The sequence below is a fragment of the Mus pahari genome, chromosome 4, assembly GCF_900095145.1.
Source record: "Mus pahari chromosome 4, PAHARI_EIJ_v1.1, whole genome shotgun sequence".
Lineage (NCBI taxonomy): Eukaryota > Metazoa > Chordata > Mammalia > Rodentia > Muridae > Mus > Mus pahari.
The window spans coordinates 105554591-105573282 of NC_034593.1; the positions used below are offsets into that span (position 1 = coordinate 105554591).

At 44.1% G+C, this 18692-nt stretch overlaps 1 protein-coding gene across 1 annotated transcript in view; it reads left to right on the plus strand.

The window, feature by feature from the left end:
• Positions 1-18692, plus strand: part of Frrs1 (ferric chelate reductase 1) — a 37923-nt gene that overhangs the window by 7323 nt on the left and 11908 nt on the right. The window contains exons 2-8 of the mRNA XM_029538169.1: positions 5839-6062; positions 7995-8131; positions 8813-8907; positions 10149-10296; positions 11407-11589; positions 16156-16254; positions 17022-17169. Of these exons, the coding sequence (XP_029394029.1) occupies positions 5867-6062; positions 7995-8131; positions 8813-8907; positions 10149-10296; positions 11407-11589; positions 16156-16254; positions 17022-17169 (1006 nt within the window). The 5' untranslated portion in view covers positions 5839-5866. The remainder of the gene's footprint in view (positions 1-5838; positions 6063-7994; positions 8132-8812; positions 8908-10148; positions 10297-11406; positions 11590-16155; positions 16255-17021; positions 17170-18692) is intronic.

Genomic DNA, 18692 nt, shown 5'->3' on the forward strand with positions numbered 1-18692 from the left:
ATAGATATTCTTAGACATTGGAAGAATTCTTTCACTGGTTCTCTGACCTGTGAAGTGAGGGCTATTATGGTTGGAAAGACTAAATGGAAGCCTTTGAAATTGCTTCTGCCAAAGAAAATAGTCAGTCTAAATCAGTATTGCATCCTTGGAGGAACTGCAGAAATTAGTGTCACCATCATGGACTTGAAAGATGCAGGGATGGTGGTTCCACCACATCTCCGTATCTCTTTTAACTCTCCTATCTGTCGAGTTATCTGGCCAGTGCAGAAAACAGTTGACTATTGAAAACTCAACCAGGCAGTAACTGATTGCACCTGCTGTAATGTATCGTCTTTACTTGAGCAAATTAACACATCTATCGGTACATGGTGTGCAGCTACTGATCTTAGCAAATGCCTTCTTCTCAGTACCTGTCTGCAAGGACCACCAGAAGCGATTTTCTTTCAGTTGGTAAGGCCAGCAGTATCCACAAAATATCACTTTGGTGTACTGTATTGGCGATATTATGCTAATTGGACCAAATGAGTAGGAGGTAGCAACTCATTGAACTCCTTGGTAACTCATGCATATCAGAGGATAGAAAATAAATCCAACCAAAATTTATAGACCTTCTACATCAGTGAAATTCTTAGGAGTCCAGAGGTGTAGGGCATTTAGGGTAAGTTATGGCACCTGGACCTCCGATACCAAGAAGAAAGCACAACATAGAGTGGACCTATTTGGGTTTTAGAGACAGCACATTCTTCACTTGGGTGTATTACTCTGGCCAAGTGATGTGGAAAGCTGCTAGCTTTGTGTGGAGCCTGGATTATGAGGCGGTTCTTCTGCAAGTCCACACTGCTGTACAGGCAGCTCTACCACTTGGATCATAGGATCCAGCAGACCTGATGGTACTTGAGGTGCTAGTGACAGATAAGGATGCTATTTGGAGCCTTTGGTAGGCCTCATAGATAACTAGAAAGATAGCTCTTGGCCTGCTATTTAGAAACTGGAAATTTGACAATAGGCCACCAAGTTATCGTTTGACCTGAGCTGCCCATCATGATCAGGGTGTTATTGGACTCACCAAGTTATAAAGCATAGCAATCTGTTATCAAATGGAGGTGGTATACATGTGACTGGGCCTGAGAAGGTCCTGAAGGCACAAGGAAGTTACATAAAGTTGCCCAAATGCCTGTGGTTCCTACTCCTCTTACAATGCTGTCTCCTGACACACACACACACACACACACACACACACACACACACACACACACACACACACAGATAGCCTTATGGGACTGTCCCTATGATCAGTTAATTGAGGAAGAGAAGACTAGGACCTGGTTTGCTGATGGTTCTGCACGTTGTGCAGGTACCACCCAGAAGTGGACAGCTGCTGCAACGCAGCATTACAACCCCTTTCTGGGACAACCCTGAAAGACACTGGCGAAGGGAAACCTTCAGGGTGGGTAGAACTTTCGACAGTATACAGGGTATTACTGTTTGCTTAGAAGGAGAAATGGCAAGATATGCAGTTGTTCACTGACTCATGGGCTGTAGCCAATGGATTGGCTGGATAGTCAGGGACTTGGAAAGTGCATGATTGGAAAATTGGTGAGAAAGACATCTGGGGAAGAAGTATGTGGCCAAATCTCTCCAAATGGGCGAAGTATGTTAAGATACTTGTGTCTCATGTAAATGCTTATCAAATGGTGACTTCAGCTGAGGAGGAGTTCAGTAATCAAGTAGATAGGATGACCTGTCCTGTGGATAGTCAGCCTCTTTCCTCAGACATTTCTATCATTGCCCAATGGGCCCATGAACAAAGAGGCCATGATGACAGAGGTGGGGATCATGCATGGGCTTCACAACATGGACTTCCACTTACCAAGGTTGACCTGGCTACAGCTGCTCCTTGAGTGCCAGAGCTGTCAACAGCAGAGGCCAACACTAAGCCCCAGATATGGCACCATTCCTTGAGGTGACCAGCCATCAAGCTGGTGGTAGGTTGACTGTGTTGGACTACTTCTTCCAGGGAAAAGACAACACTTTGTTCTTTTTGGAGTAAATACCTATTCCTTTTAAGAATTTGTCTTTTCTCTATGTAAAAACCAAAACCACCATCCACGGGCTTACAGAAAGCCTTACCCACCATCATGGTATTCTTTCTATATAGTATTGCTTCTGACTAAGAAACTCATTTTACAGCCAGAGAAGTGCAACAGTGGGCCCACAGTTGTGGAATCAACTGGTCTACCATCTTTCTTACCATTCTGAACTAGCTGGTCTGATAGAAAGATGGAATAGAAAGCACAGTTACAGCACCAATTAGGTGGCAGCAGCCTGGAGGGCTGGGGCAGGGTTCTCCAGAAGACAGGGTATGCTTTGAATCAGCAATATATGGTATGCTTTCTCCCATAGCCAGGATCCATGGGTACAGGAATCAAGGGGTGGAAAAGAGAATAGTTCCACTCTCCATTATCTCTAATGACCCGCTAGGAAAATTTTTGCTTCCTGTTCCTGTGACCCTAAGTTCCGCTGGCCTAGAAGTCTTGGTTCTAGAGGAAGGAGTGTTCCTCCCAGGAGCCACAACAAACATTCTATTGAACAGGAAGCTCAGACTTCCCCTTGGCCTAAACAGGCTAAGCTGGGTGTGATGGTGCATGCCTTTAATCAAAGTGCCCAGGAGGCAGGGGCAGGGGCAGGGGCAGGGGCAGGGGCAGGGGCAGGGGCAGGGGCAGGGGCAGGGGCAGGGGCAGGGGCAGGGGCAGGGGCAGGGGCAGGGGCAGGGGCAGGTGGATCTTTGTGAGTTGAAGGCCATCCTGGTCAGCAGTGTGAGTTCCAGGTCATCCAGGGCTGTTACACAGAGGAAACCAACCAACCAACCAACCAACCAACCAACCAATAGGCCAAGAAAGGAATAAAAAAAGATAACAATGTTAGGAGGGTTGATTGATCCAGATCACCATGAGGAAATTGGATTGCCTCTCCACCATGGACATAAGAGAGATTATGTCTGGCATGCAGGAGATCCTTTAGGGTGGATGAGTGTTATCATATCCTGTGATGAAAGCCAAGGGGGAAACTCCAACAGCCTAATCCAGGCAGGATGTCAAAGGGCATTAGCCCATCAAGAATGAAGGTATGGGTCACTCCACGAAAAGTGCCAAGACCTGCTGAGGTGCTTGCAGAGGGTGGAGAGAATACAGAGTGGGTAGTAGAGGAAGGTAAGTTCCAGCTAAGGCCATGTGACCAGCTGCAGAAACGGGAATTGTAGTTGACTGGAGTACTTCTGTTGTATTTTGTTAAGGATTCATTGGTACAGAGAGAAGGAAGGTTTTGCTCTTTGCCTGCTTGCCCTTACCTTATGAGCACACTCTTTCCTTCACTGGCATTGGCGCCCACTTCTTTGGGATTCCAGCACAGACAGAAGAAAGTCATTGTGCTTTGTGGGAGTGAGCAAACTACTAGATTCTTGGGCTTTCTATACACAGATAGCCATTGTTGATAAGCTAGACTGCAGCCTGCAAGTCATTCCAATAAATCCCATATATATACTAGACCACACACACACACACACACACACACACACACACACATATATAATCCGATTATACACACACACACACACACACACACACACACACACACACACAATTTTAGGGGAAAGCACCCAGGTCCAGGCACCCCAACAGGCTAGGCTCAACCACCCATCCCAACACTCCAAATGAAGACAATATGTTACAGCAAAAAGCGGAGACAAAGGACTCAATCAGTGCACGCATCAGGCAGAGACACAGCAGAGCGGTTTAGTGACCTGAAGAGCTGGGGCAGTGAGCAAAAGGTACAAGACTGGTCTGGCTGTCCATAATGTCAGTTCTGGTTGGATGATGTCATCGCTGTTCCTGCTGGAGGGGAGGAGCAATCTGGCACTTGTGATTGCTTCTACTCCAGGATGCAGCTTCACCATCCCTGATCACTGCACTCACCTGCCCTCCTAGACTGTACTGTTTGCAGATTGCTGGGTGGGATCCAGTTTAAGACAAAGATTCTTATCTCTCTGACTCCTGCCTTGAGCAAAATTTAGTTATCACAAGTGTGGGCCCAAGTGAGGCATCGAGGTTGTGAGAGGCTGGCTTGATTTAACAACCAAGCAAGAGGCACCGAAGAAGGTAGTAGTCGCAGTGTAATGTATACGATCCTGGCCTGAGGTATTATGGCAACTAGCTAGAATTATGTGCTATTCACTATGCAAATCTAACAGGTCAGTGTCATGGCTCAGCAGGTAGCAGCACTTGCCACCAAGCCTGACTATCTGAATTTGATCCCTTGGCCCCAGCTCTTCAGGTCACTGGACCTCTCTGCTGTGTCTCTGCCTGATGCATGAGCTGATTGAGTCCCTTGTCTCTGCTTCTAGCTATTAATACATCTCTTCAGTTGGAGTGTTGGGATGGGTGGCTGAGCCTAGCCTGCTGGGGTACCTGATACCCCCTAAAATTCTAGTAACAGGTTTGCTTGTAATAGAAGGTCTAGGAAACCGGGATTGAACTGAAAAACCTCCAACTGCTCCACTTTACAGTTACTTCCTTTACCCTTCTGCCTCCTGTAGTCATCAAGCATTTTCAAAGTCACACTTTCCTCTAAGCCTGCAGAGAAGTATTGTGTGTGCTTCTCATACTTTTTCCGAACCTCACACTCGGCTTGCTGGTTCCACTTACCGCCTTTACAGAGAGTAATTCCATATAACTTGGAAGTTTGACAGAAGACGGGAAGTTCCATTTCTGTGTTGCTTCTGGGCTTTTCCATCTGCAGCCTGTTCAGAGTGTTGACCTCACATACTGCCATATAACATGACCCTGCCAGTTACTTCTAGCTCTCTGAAATACTGTGGGCCTTCAGGTCTGGAATCTATGCATGGGATGAAGTCCTTGATCTGGGCTAGTATGGAGGTTGGTGTCATGTGGCTGGTTTTCTAACTGATGGGAAGAGAAAGCCGAGGAGAGGTTTGCATGGCGTTTAGCCGACAGTCACTTTATAATTCAGACTTGGCAGGGACTACAGGTGGTAATACTGTTTCTGACTGGATGGTGGTGACACATGCCTTTGATCACAGCACTCTGGAGGCAGAGGCTGGTGGATCTCTTGAGTTTGAGGCCAGGATAGTCTACAAAGTGAGTTCTAGGACAGCCAAGGCTATACAGAGAAACCCTGTCTAAACCAACGAACCAACCAACACAAACCAAAACAGAAAATACTGTTTCTGGATATTGCTTGTCTGCTTTCAATATTACAAATGAAATGATACATCTACCACCATTATTAGATTAGTGAGAGGTTAGAAGAAGCCATAGAAGTCTATTAAGGTGATGGTAAATCCAGAAAATCCATACTTTAAGCCTTGGAGTGAGGAGGGAAACCTTTGTTTTTATTGGACCAACTTACTCTTCTTTCACCATATCTCCCCCCCCCCTTTCTTTAGGGACAGCATTTACTGTGTAGCTCTAGCTGGTCTGAAACTCCCTAGATAGACCAGGCTGGTGTCAGTCCTATAGAGATCCTGCCTGGCACCACACCTGGCTCCATCATATTGATAAAAGCACTCACTATCTACCCTTTTTGACTTTGGGTTCTATTTTCATTTCGTTAAAATAAAATAACTCATTTTTAAGGTCAGGAAATAGAACCTTGCTGAAGTCTCACAGTTGGCGTTTGGTAAACCAGATTTAGATCAGGTACAATACTCTCTTCAGAATGTATCTCGAGACTGGTGAGCCAAGCCTTGAAAGAAAGTATTTGCATAGGATCCCTGCCTTGTGCTATGAAAGCTGTCATGTTGTCTTTTGATGATGTTTGCAGGTGACGTGTCCTCACTCTTTACTTGGGGATGGCGGCTCCCCAGCTCACCCTCAGTGTCCTCGTGATTGCCTTGCTCACTTGCTCTGTGACTGCTTATCCCAATGGCAAAGTATCAATGTCCTGTGCTGGGATGATCCCCCAACATAACCACAGCCCACAGTCTGAGCCTATTCACCAAATCACAGTGAGTCAGACGACGTTCAAACCTGGAGACCAGATCAAAGGTATGATTGCTGGAGATAATGATCTGCATTTTTTAAATTAATTTAATCTGTTTTTTACTTATTCACTGTTTATCCCACTCACTGCCCCCTTCTTGATCACCCCCTCCCGCAATCCTTCTCGATACCCCCCTCCTCCGAGTGTGTGTAGGTCCCCTGGGTATTCGCCCTACCCTGGCTCTTCAAGTCTCGTCGAGGCTGGGTGCTTCCTCTCCCACTGAGGCCAGTCAAGGCAGCCCAGCTAGAAAAACATGTGCAGGAAACAGCTTTTGGGATAGCTCCCATCCCAGTTGTCCAGGACCCACATGAAGACCAAGGTGCACATCTGCTACATATGTGAGGAGAGGCCTAGGTTGGTTGCTCTGTGTAGTTTTGGCTGTCCTGGAACTCACTCTGTAGACCAGGCTGACCTCAAACTCGGAGTGCTGGGACTAAAGGTGTGGCGTGATTTGCATTTTTGGCTAGATTCTCTCAGTACTTGTTGAGTTTTTACTGTGACTGGAATTAGACCATTTCATTTTAACCTACTCATTTGTGTTGTTACCAAGTCATCATCCATTTGCATTTTTTATTTACTACTCATGTCTGTATTATGTAAGTGGCACATCTTCCTTATTAAGGGCAAGGTCAAAAGTAAGGTTTTCAGAATTCCAAGGTATGTATTTGTTAGTTTTATTATATTAACATTGCATTTATTATGTATTGTATCTTGAACACTATTAAGTCAGTGGAACAGAAAACTAAATTTATTTTATGTTGTTTTGCCCTGCCCCCTCTTTAAAAAGTAGTACAATATCTTAAGTTTCCCTGACTCTTCTGGCAAAATGTAGTGTGACTGTTAAGGTTTATTTATAGCCAGGTAGTGTGTGCCTTCATTCCAGCGCTCTGGAGACTGAGGAAGGATCAGGGTTTGGGGCAGCTTGGACTGTATGCATAGCAAGACCCTGTCTCAGAGAAAACAAAAATACACCTGTGATAGCATTTGGAAATTTTAGAAATGCATCATGTCAATAGGAATTCTTAACAAAAAGAATACCTGAAGAAATAAACCTGGAATACCATGTGTGATTTAGATGTCTCTTAGAATTTTACTCTGTAAAATAGAGTATTAAAGATGGTCAGACTTATAGTAGAGAAACAAGTTTTACTTTCATCTAGAATTTTCTAAATGAATAATTTTTTCCTATAGATTGTTACCTAGCTGTCACTCATGCTTTAACCCCTTGTGGAATGGCTATTAATTACTATCTCATGATGCCACAGGTCTGTAATTCCAGCCACACAGTAGTCCGAGACAAGATAATCCTAAATTCAAGGCTAGCCTGTGCTCCACAGAATGAGTTCAAGGCTAGCCTGAGTAACTTATAGAAACCATGTTTCAAAATACAAAGTACAAGAGTGTGGAAGCTGTAGTTCCCTGGTGGAGTCATTGACCAGGTTCAAGGTCCTAGGCTCAGTTCCTAGTGCTGCAGAATAAACAACTAGCCAACCACTGGCACAAACAACCAACCCTATTCCCAAATGTGGCATGCATGTTCTATGGAATATAATTCAGACATTCTTCTGTAGGATAGCTTTTATCCTATGTGGTTTTATATCTATCTATCTATCTATCTATCTATCTATCTATCTATCTATCTATCTATCTATCTATCTATCTATCATGTATAGTGTTCTGCCCGAATATATGCCTGCATGACAGAAGAGGGCACCAGATCACATTATAGATGGCTATGAGCCACCATGTGGTTGCTGGGAATTGAACTCAGGACCTCTGGAAGAGCAATCAGTGCTCTTAACCCCTGAGCCATCACTCCAGCCCAACTTATGTGGTTTTGAAGAGACAGTTTCTAACTAAGTGAGCTTTTTCTAAATGCTTTCATGGACTATTTCTAAATCTTTTATGCTAACTCCTCTCTTTTATCTGTTGCTCAGTTACTTTATCAGGACCACCATTTAGAGGCTTTCTTTTGGAAGCTCGTGATGCTGAGAATCTGAGCGGCCCTCCTATTGGCTCCTTCACTCTGATTGACAGCGAAGAGTCACAGCTTCTGACCTGTGCGGATGTACAGGTTTGTGTGGAGTTTGAAGTTGATTTCTGTTGGTTTCTCTGGGCTGTTTTTACTCTAGAGGGGTACTAACATGTGCATCAGGCATTTGAACAGATTACAGTCATCAAACCTTACTACTGGGTTCACTTAGGAGGGTCTAGAAAGGTAGGCTAATAGCTTGAAGAGTTTGTGCTTGGCGATGTTTACATTACGTTGGCAAATATTGGTTTAAAATTTAAGACAATTAACTTGAGACATGTTAGTGTGCACTTTTAATCCCAGCACTTAGAAGGCAGAGACAGGTGGATTTCTGAGGTTGAGGCCAGCCTGGTCTACAGAGCTAGTCCCAGACCAGCCAGGGGCCAGGGATACACAGGAACCTGTCTCAAAAAAAACAAAACAAACAAAAAAAAACCAACCAACCAAACAAACCAAAAAACCCAAAAAACCAAACAAATGAACAATTTAAGACAATTTTTAGTGTGCTGTGTGCTAGTGTGTGTGTATGTATAGGAAGAGGAGGAGGAGAGGCAGGAGGAAGAGGAGGAGGAAGAGCAGGAGCAGGAACAGGAGGCATGCTATCACACACGTGGAGGTCAGAAGATAACGTTGTGGAGTCAATTCTCTCCTTCCATCCTTACGTGTGGTCTGACCGTGCTGAGCTGTTGAGTGATGGGATGGTTATTCTTTTCTTTATTTCAGGGATTAGCTGTGAGTCATACAAGGTCATCCACGAAGACAGAAATTAAAGTCTACTGGGATGCTCCCAGCAGTGCCCCAGATCACATACGATTTCTGTGAGTACAAGAGCTCACACCTGTGTAACCACTGCCGTTGAGATTTGAAGCCGTATGGAAGTGTTCGCCCCTGAGTATTCACCTGTGTAGGAAGCTTCTGTAGTATTGACTTCCTGACTGAAGAGTTGTCTTGCTTCTTTGTTGATATTTGAGATAGCCTCTTGCTATGCAGCATTGACTGGCCAGGAACTCCTTCGTAGATGACGCTGGCTTTGAACTTGTAGCAACCCTCCTGCTTCTGATTGGCAAATGGACCTGGCTCCACCCTCCTGCCCCCCTTTTTCTCCAACAGCAAACTTTTAGCACATAGCCCAGGACTTCATGCTATCCTTCCTCCCACCCCACCCCCTACCCTGGCTTTATCTTCCCAAGTGCTTAGATGACAGGTACACACTATCAAGCCTGGCAGAACTTGATACTTAAGGGGCACTTTCTAGACATTGTTGAGTGAGTGAAGTTTTACACTACTTTATGACTTGTAAGAGCCATCAATTAGTACTTGAGTGTGTGGTGTGCAGAGTAATACTCCCCATCTTAGTATGGCAGTATGAACAAGACAGGGCTGAAAGTAGAGTGATGACTTTGGCAGCGCTATGCAACTTGTAGATAGCTTATCGGAAAGTAAACTGCTGCTTGCCTCTTGGAATGGTGGAACCAGAATTACATTATTGTCCTTTCCCTATTCATCTGCTTAAGGCAGAATGGAGTCTCTTAAAGCCATGTGATGATTCCTGAGTGGTATTCCAGACACACGTGTATCTTACAGGAGAGGCTCTTCTCTGGACACGCCTCTGTTTTCTGCTTAACCCTGTCCACAGGCCCCCAGCACTCCAGGGCTCTCTGCTTAGCACAGGGTGCTAAGGTGAATGAATGTCAGTGAGCCCTTGCTTAGGCTGCCTCTACGGAGCTGCGTTTGGTGGTGGCTGCCTCTTAAACGCCTCCTGTGGAGGAGGTGACTACTCATCCACTGTGTAATGACGGGGAGTGTGCTCTTATGTCAGGGATTGGAGACCTACATAGTTTAGTTGTGCAATCCAGCATTTGTGACTGCTGTTAATGGAAAGAACAGACACCAAGCGAAAGGGAGAGGGTGGAGAGGGTCATTACAGTCTTTAGAGACTTGCTCCACACATGAGTGTTCTTCATCCGCCTCTCCCTGCACATTTTCCATTTGAAGTTTTGATTGGCTTGTGATGGGCCGCTGTGGAGTTTTGCCTAATCCCGTTGGTACTCTCTTTCAGAGCTACAGTTGTTCAGAAATTTAAAATCTACTGGGTGAAGATTCCGAGTCCCGTAATTTCCCAACCAAATGCTCCTCCCTTTACGACACCTAAAGCTACAACACAACCTTTGACAACATCACCTTCTGTCTCACACTTAACCAAACCAGTAAGTGATGTTTTTGTATCTTCACCAAATGTGGTCTTGAGTAGCTTTCCTGACAACTGATTCTGTGGTCTGCCTTAGCTGTAGTGGGGCATGGAGGGAGTTTTTCGGTTCTGTGTAGAAATCTGAAGGATGTCTTTATTGCAACATTATGATGCTCTCTTCTGTCTGATGCCCTCTTCAGTCATGCAGGCCTACATGCAAATAGAGCACTTGTATACTTAAAATACATTTATATATAAAAATCTAAAAAAAAAAAGTAGATTAGAGTGTTGGGGAACTCAGTTACGTACGACAGCACTTGCTCATAGCCCCTGCAGTTAGGAAGCAGAAGCACGAGGATCCTTGCAAATTTGAGGCTAGGCTGGTTTACATGGTAAGTTCTAGGCCAGCCTGGACTATGTAAGACTATTTCAGCTCCCTTCTCTTCAGCAAACAGACAAACAATGTAGGAAGTTTGACCCTTTAAAACAGTTCCTCAGGTTGTGGCGACTCCCAAAAGTAAAATTAGTTCCATTGCTTCTTTGTCACTGTAATTTTGCTACTGTTAGGAATGGTAGCATAAACGTCTGTGTCTTCTGGTGGTCTTCTGTGATCCTTGTGAGAAGGCCGTTCCAAACCCACAAGTTGAGAACCACTCCTCTGGGGCCCTTTCTCTTTGCTTGTTGTCTGTATAGATCTCCTCTTCCACCCAGTGAGGGGCTGGAGAGGTGGCTCAGCAGTCAAGAGACTTGCTGCTCTTCTAGAGGACCTGAGTTTAGTTCCAAAGATGCAGTTAGGGAAGATTGCCAATGTGGACTTATCCCTAAGAAAAAATTCAATTTATGGGGAACCTTGTTCCTGGTCGTGGATGGTATGAAGTACTTTGTATATTAAATAACCATAAGCACTCATGTACCACAACAGGCCTACCAGTATAGCTTCCTGAATTATAATCAACAATAATTCGGTATAAAAGTTGAAGAATGCTCCTATTGCTTCTAATTTGTGATGTGTCTTCTGTCCTCTGTCCCCTGTTTTGAATGTTTACGGAAAGCTTTTCTCAGCTGTTCAGTCCTTGGCAGTAAACTGCTTGTTTCATAGTTAAGATCTTCATCCCTTTTATTGTTCTAGTTCAGTGCCTCCGAGTGTGGGGACAAGAAGTTCTGTGTCAGGAGTCCTTTGAACTGTGATCCAGAGAAGGACCCTGCATGCGTCTTCCTGTCCTTCACCAGAGACCACCAGTCGGTGATGGTTGAAATGAGTGGACCCAGTGATGGCTATGTGTCGTTTGCATTTTCTCATGACCAATGGATGGTTTGTATCTATTGCTTATGTCTGGGATGATAGTAGGAGAGCCACCAGAATGAACTCTCATCAGCAGTAGATTAGCTGTGCCTTCCAGAGTTCAGGGATCAGACCTAAGGGTAGAATGGGAAGCGAAACTCAAAGAACAGATCCATTTTAATGGCTGTTTCATGATGTCTATAATAGGGCAGTTATTTCTAAGAGCAGTCTGCCTCAAGGTCAGCTGCGAAGATCACTTTATGTGTAGTAGATTTGCCACCTTATGTCCCTGACTCTTTTTGAAATAGCAGGAGTCACAGGTAAAAGAAATGACTGCATAAAATGTCATGTTTGTGATGCCCTTCAGACCAATTAGGCCTGTGTCCCAGCTGTTGGTGCCCCTGACTTATGTTTCCTGCAGGCCAAGTGCAGTGGATGTCTGGGTGATGCGCTGACTGCTCCTTTGTCTGATGTGCAGAAGGCCTCATGTGTCTCGATTCTTGCTCTTCCTGGGCAGGGGGCGCTGGATGGCTTTAGGGACTCTGTTGGTGGCAGCTTTGTGCTGTTGGGGAAAAGCAGAATGCTGCAGAAGAATCCAGTGTCTCTAAGGAGAGGAAAGAGGACCCTTGTGCAAATAAATGTAAACCCTCCTCATGAAGGATTGGCAGTGAGCAGAGCGGGTGGCCCTCAGTGTAGCTTCCTTGTTAGGAAAGACAAAGTCTTTGGAGACTTTTTCTTCACATTAGGGTTTAAACTTGACACCCACTTTTTTCTTTTTAAAGGTGAACCATAGTGCAAACAAAACAAAACAAAACAAAACAAGACAAAACAGAACTCTCACATGACCATGAAAGAACCAAGATTTATCCCAAAACGCACTCCATGTAAGATGGTGGCACAGGCCTTTAATCCCAGCGTTCAGGAGATTAAAGGAAGAGACTAGGGGTTTCAAGGTTGTGGAAAATTTGAGGGCATCAGTAGGTCTCAAAAACAAACAAAACACAAAAACAAACAACAACAAACCAAACCAGAACAATAGTAGCAAAGCAACAGGTTACCTCACAAACATCTAACAGTAAGACGACTTCAACCTTTTCTCTTCAGCGTGACTTTTATGGGAAGCTTTCTACATTTTTATGGAACATAATGCTGTAATCGTGCAAAATATTTCCCTTGCTTTCTCCCTGTAATTATCATCAGAGCTGCGGCTTATTCTTTTGGGTGTTTTCAGCACTAGCAAAAATGAATCAAATTTGGTGCCTGAGAAAAATAATGAGGTTGAGTTAAGAGTCAGTTGCAACTCTAAAGCAATAACAAGAAGGTGGTGGTCATGCTTTTTATGCGCTTGGGATGGGATTGGCCATGAAACAAAGTCTGGAGATGCGTGCAGATAGGATTGAAAGGCCTTGTTGGATAAACATGTAATCTCCTTAAGGTCCATCTTTGTGGCTCGGCATTCATTTGTCAGTCATGTATTATTATATATGACATATCGTGTCCTATTTGTCATCCAAATATAAAAACAACTTATTTCTTTAAGTGTAGCTCAAATTCACGATATAGTATAGTAGCACATTTCCTCCTACTGGCCGCAGTCAAGGGGGGAGGGGAGGATTTTTGTTGTGTTCACTGTGATGGTGCATGCCCCCACAGGTACCTGAGTTCTTGTACATTGTAGGCAGGATGGCACAAGTGCATTTATCTCTAATTTGAGATATGTGTAATCTTACCTATTTCTCTTCTAGTGCTCATCAAAAAGTGTTTATAAAAAGATTTAATTATGCAGGTGCAGTTAGTTGGTTTACAGAGAGAGCTTAATGATTAAAATTAGCTGTACACCTGGTTGCCTAAATAGAAATGGATTATCTTCAGAATATATATTTAAAGTAGTTATTTCTATTTAAGGTTGTTATTTTTAAAACTTTAGTGTACTTTTGAGGCAAGGTCACTCTGAAGCCCTGGCTAACCTGGAACTATAAACCAGACTGGTTTCAAATCCCCATAGATCTGCCCGCCTCTGCCTCAAGAGCTGGGATTAAAGGCTTGGACACCATGTTCAGGGTCCTGATATTTGTGACTATAGAATATAAATTTGGATACTGAAGATGTTAGATATTCTAAATCCTGATTGGATAACCTAAATTCTGCCTTAAAAGTTGGCTTGTAAATTGACAGCAACTGTTTTCATTCCTAAAATGGTTAAAGAGTATAATTTTCTGAATTAGGTAACAGTGGCTTGCTTATTTTTGCCTTTTGGTATTCCCTGTGTGTGATTTATATTATATGATATAAAGTCTATCAGGGAAACACATTACTAGTTTCTCTCTCCCTTTTCCTCTTAAGTAAAAACCAGAGTCAGTTTCTTCAACTACACACTCAACACAGGTTACTTCTGTGGTCTTCCAAAATGTGGGGATATCTACTCACACACCAAACAAACAATTGGTTTTGCTGCAGACCTTCAACTTGGAGAGAGTGTCAGATGGTCTGGGTTGAGGGCTCAGTCCCCAGGACTGCTGAACCTCAGACTTCAGATGCTAACCCCAACTCCAGCTTGTTTTACCTACGGGTTTTCACTCTAGGGATAACAAACCAGCATTTCCAACACCTCCTTCTAGGACTGGGCCATTCAACAAATTCAGGGAAGCATGCTCTTCTATTATAATGATATTCCTAAGGCTATCAAAAGAGAGGTGCACGCGGGAAGGTGAGGGAGGGGGGCAGGAGCTTCCATGCTCTTCTGTTTATTATAATGATATTCCTAAGGCTATCAAAAGAGAGGTGCCCGCGGGAAGGTGGGGGGGGGGGGCAGGAGCTTCCATGCTCTTCTGTTTATTATAATGATATTCCTAAGGCTATCAAAAGAGAGGTGCATGCGGGAAGGTGAGGGAGGGGGGCAGGAGCTTCCATGTTCTCTTGGGGACACCATCTTTCAAATCCAGTTCCAACCAAAGAGCAACCAGTGCTCTTAACTGCAGAGACACCTCTCTTATATGGCATATAGCAACAGTTTTCCCTACTCAACTTTTCAAGAATAAGTAGATCTGGCAGCATTTCATCCCAAAGATTTTGGCATATCTGTAGCGATAACAAGAATGTTCTCTTGCCCTTACCACAATCTTACCCTGTTGGGAAAAATTGATAAAGATGTAATAGTTTTCTGCAGTACATTGTGTATATTCCATCTTCCCCAACTGTCCAAGACTCAAGTAACCATCTTTCAGTGCATGTGTGTCTTGATCTGCTTTACTGAACAGTTACTCTACCTGTGGGAATGGAAAGATTGTAAGAGCCAGAAGAACAGGGAGTTTGCCGTGAGAGCATGTCTCTGAGAACTGTTAGAAGCTGCACCCACAGAGTCTCACTAGCATACTTGCCTCAACCTAACCTGAATAAGGATGGCTCCAGTGAACATGCTAACATGGGAGGGGCAGAGCTCACTGAAGCCTCAGCCCGAGAGCAGAGCAGACCAAGGTTATCCATATTACATGGTCACCCCTGAGAACATACAAGTATCATACTGAGCAGGTTGTGTGTATGTACATACACACATGTAAATGTACATATGTAAAACCAATAAAGAATACAAAGGAAATTAGTAACTAAAAGGCCTGGTTGGCTTTAATGGGCTATGGACAGTGACTTCAGATCAACCTCAGATCATTCATTTGTGCCGTTGCCCCGATGTACTTTGAAGTTGCAACTGTCTTCATAGCCAATCTACAGAGTAATAACCGAAATTACACATGTCCTACATATATTAGTGAGTATGAATATGCAGTATTGTAATATGTATATTTTGCTAAGCTATCAAATATTGCTGCTGCATATTGTACACATTTACTAGATTTAATGTGTCATGGTTGAGATAAAAACGCCAGAGTATTTATTTATGAATCAGTCTCTCATATGGTCTCACAGTTAAGTGGAAAAAAAAAAAAAAGAGGTAACAAAACATATTTTCCTCTCTGAAAAGGAAGGAATAGACACAAAAGCAAATGTCTGACCACATATGCATGGACGTGCTAATGGCAGCATTCACATGTGGGTGTGGGAACGTGAATACAGGCTGCGTCTTTTTACAGAAAGGAATCTAGCGCCTTTCACATGCCAGGCAAGGGTTCTGCGGCTGAGCTGTGCATCACCTCAGGCAGTTCGTTTTGATCTATTATTTTTAGACAGAAATTTTAGTCCCCTTTTATTCTTAATTAATTAATTACCTTTTGAGACGGGGTCTCCTACATAGCCCTGACTGGCCTGGAACTGAGATGTAGAGTAGACTGGCATAGATTTCAGAGATCTGCTTCTCTAAAGCAGGGATTGAAGGCGTGTGCCTTCACTCCCCGCTGTTTCTTAGGTAGCTGTGTCAGGCCTCAAGCTCACAGAGGCCCCAAGCTCTGCTTGCCTCTGCCTCCTGGGTACTGGAGTTAAACGTGTGTACCACCACAGCTAGCTGTAATTTTTTTTTTTTAGCCAACAAATAAGCAAATGGTTCTCTAGACTTCATAGATCATTTGCCAGTGACTCAATTATGTTTTGTAAGTATCAAATGCCATTTGGATAGGGACTCCTCAAACTAACGCACCTGATTTTCAGGGCAATGATGACGCATACTTGTGCATCCGTGAGGACCAGACAGTGTCTATTCAGCCTTCCTACTTGACAGGGAGAAGTTATCCTGTGATGGACTCCAGGGTAAGTGGGAACATCCTGAGAACCTATCTGGTTGGACCACCTTCCCTCTCTGTGGCCACCATTGATGGGCTTGTGTGTGGGAGCCTGCAGCCTTGCAGTTAGCCCAGCACAGGCAAGGGTCCAGAAGCAGCGGTCTACCCAGAATGATTGCCAGGAAACATTCTGGACTTAGAAAGCACAAGACAAAGCTCTCTGCTAGGAAACGATCCATTCTTGCTTGCACCACTTAAATCCCTTTTGTTTCATCTTACGAAGAAGTATTTTATGGCTTATTGATGTGCTCAGAGCATTCGCCCTTTTCCAAAAGTATATAGGATGGGTTTTTAAGAAGAGACTTTGGGCAGCCATGTCCTTTGTCAGCATCTTCTGTGCAGTGGGGAGCATTTTTTTCATGGCATAATTAATTGGCAAGCAAATGTGCTACGAAGGAGCCATGCACCTCAATGTCACAGTGAATGAAGTTGGACAGAGCAGTGGCTTCCCTTTATGACGCCACCATGAGCCTAGTTTTCCTGGGATTCCTCCCCAGATGTGCACATCGCACTGGCATTCCTTCCCAGATGTGCACTTTGCACTGGCATTCCACCCCAGATGTGCACTTTGCACTGACATTCCTCCCCAGATGTGCACATCGCACTGGCCTCCGTTGTGGCTCCTCCAACCTTAGAGAAAGGAAGGAAGCGGAATAGGCCAGGGCTTTGAGTATGTCTGATTTTTAGCAAATCTTTGGGAAGGGATGTGAACCCCCTTTGTTTGTTTGTTTGTAGGGGACTCTGGAGGATATGGCCTGGAGGCTGGCAGACGGCGTCATACAGTGTTCATTCAGAAGAAACATCACCCTTCCTGAGGCTAAGAACAGATTTGTGCTGAATGAAAGCTACTACATATTCTTTGCAGAAGGTCCAGCTCACGACGGTGAGCACTTGGGTTAATTCTTCCTTTACACGTTGTTGTGCCCTGTCCCCTTCCTTTCCCTTCGCCTTTGCTCATTTTAAGGGGTGGAAGGGGTTCTCTTTGATTTCATGTCACGTTTCTGCCTTTGGTTCTCTGAACACTACACAGAACGTCAGCCAGTCACAAAGCATTGCTTGTCATGTCAATGGCCCCTGCTTTGTACAATGAATTTGGACCAGAACCATAAGTGCCTTGTAAGAAGTACATATGTCTTTGGGCTTAGCTGAGTTCCTAGGTACAGTGCCTTTGGACTGTTGCAAGAAATCGCAGCTCTAGGGGGACAATCCATCCAATTGGGATCTGGGCTCCTTAGACATGAGCTTCTACAGGAAGCAGGGAGGACCTGGCGGAGTAATGGCCCTAGCAGCAGATTCATACTAGAAGGGGGTTAGGTCTGGCTGTTCCCTGGCAATGTTATTTCCTATCTTTCATCTTCTTAAGGAAAACGGAAGGCATGTGATCCCAGTATACTATAGGAATCTGAATGAGTAGTCTTAGTTTTTTCTTTTGTTATGTTTTGACTCAGCGTCTCACTATATATAGCCCTGACTGTCCTGAAACTCTTCTCTAGTCCAGGTTGGCCTTGAACTAATAGAGATTTCTCCCCATCTCTGCCTCCCGAGAGCTAGGATTAAAGGCATGCACCACCATGTTCAGCCTCATTTTCATTTTCTTAAAGAGTATCTTTGATATTGGCATCTTTGCCACCTTGTTTATTTTTAACACTCATTATAACACGACTTTTATGTCCGAGCACTTAGTTGATTCTAATGACATTTCCTTCCTGATTTCTAGATAACTGATTTTGTTTCTCTGTTTCTCCAGACAACAGCACCCCGGGGAGGGCGAGGGTAAAAGGTTGAGTTTAATAAGTTACTGTGCATCATCAAGAGGAACCCAGGTGGAAGCGGGAGGCAGGAACTGAAGCAAAGACCATGGAGGAACACTGCTTCCTGGCTTGCTTTCTCTGCCTTGCACAGCTTGCTTGTATATCCCAGGGCTGCCTGCCTAGAGGTGGTACCGCCCACAGTGGGCTGGGCCTTACCACATCAATCATTAATCAAGAAAAAGACTCATAGGCATGTCCAAAGGCAAATCATATGGTGGCAGTCCCTCAGCTGAGGTTGCTTCTTTACAGGTCACTTGAGTTTGTATTAAGCGGATAAGAACTAACCAGCACAGTTAGATTGTGTTGTCTTTTCTAACGCACACATTATGATTGCTTGCATCCAGATGTTTTGAACTGTCTTCATTGTTAACCATCTCTAAGAAGACTTGTGCTTTTAGTTTTGGTTTCCTAATTGAAACCAACAGCTTAAAAAAAAATAGTGTTGTATTTGTCTTGGCCACTTTCCCTATTTTCATTTTTTCATTTTGTTAGACAGTATAAATTGTACCCTTTATGAATTTTTAAAAGTTGAATTGGACTATACTAGACATATAGTTATTTTGGTTATCATTATTTCTGTGTGTGTGCGTGTGTG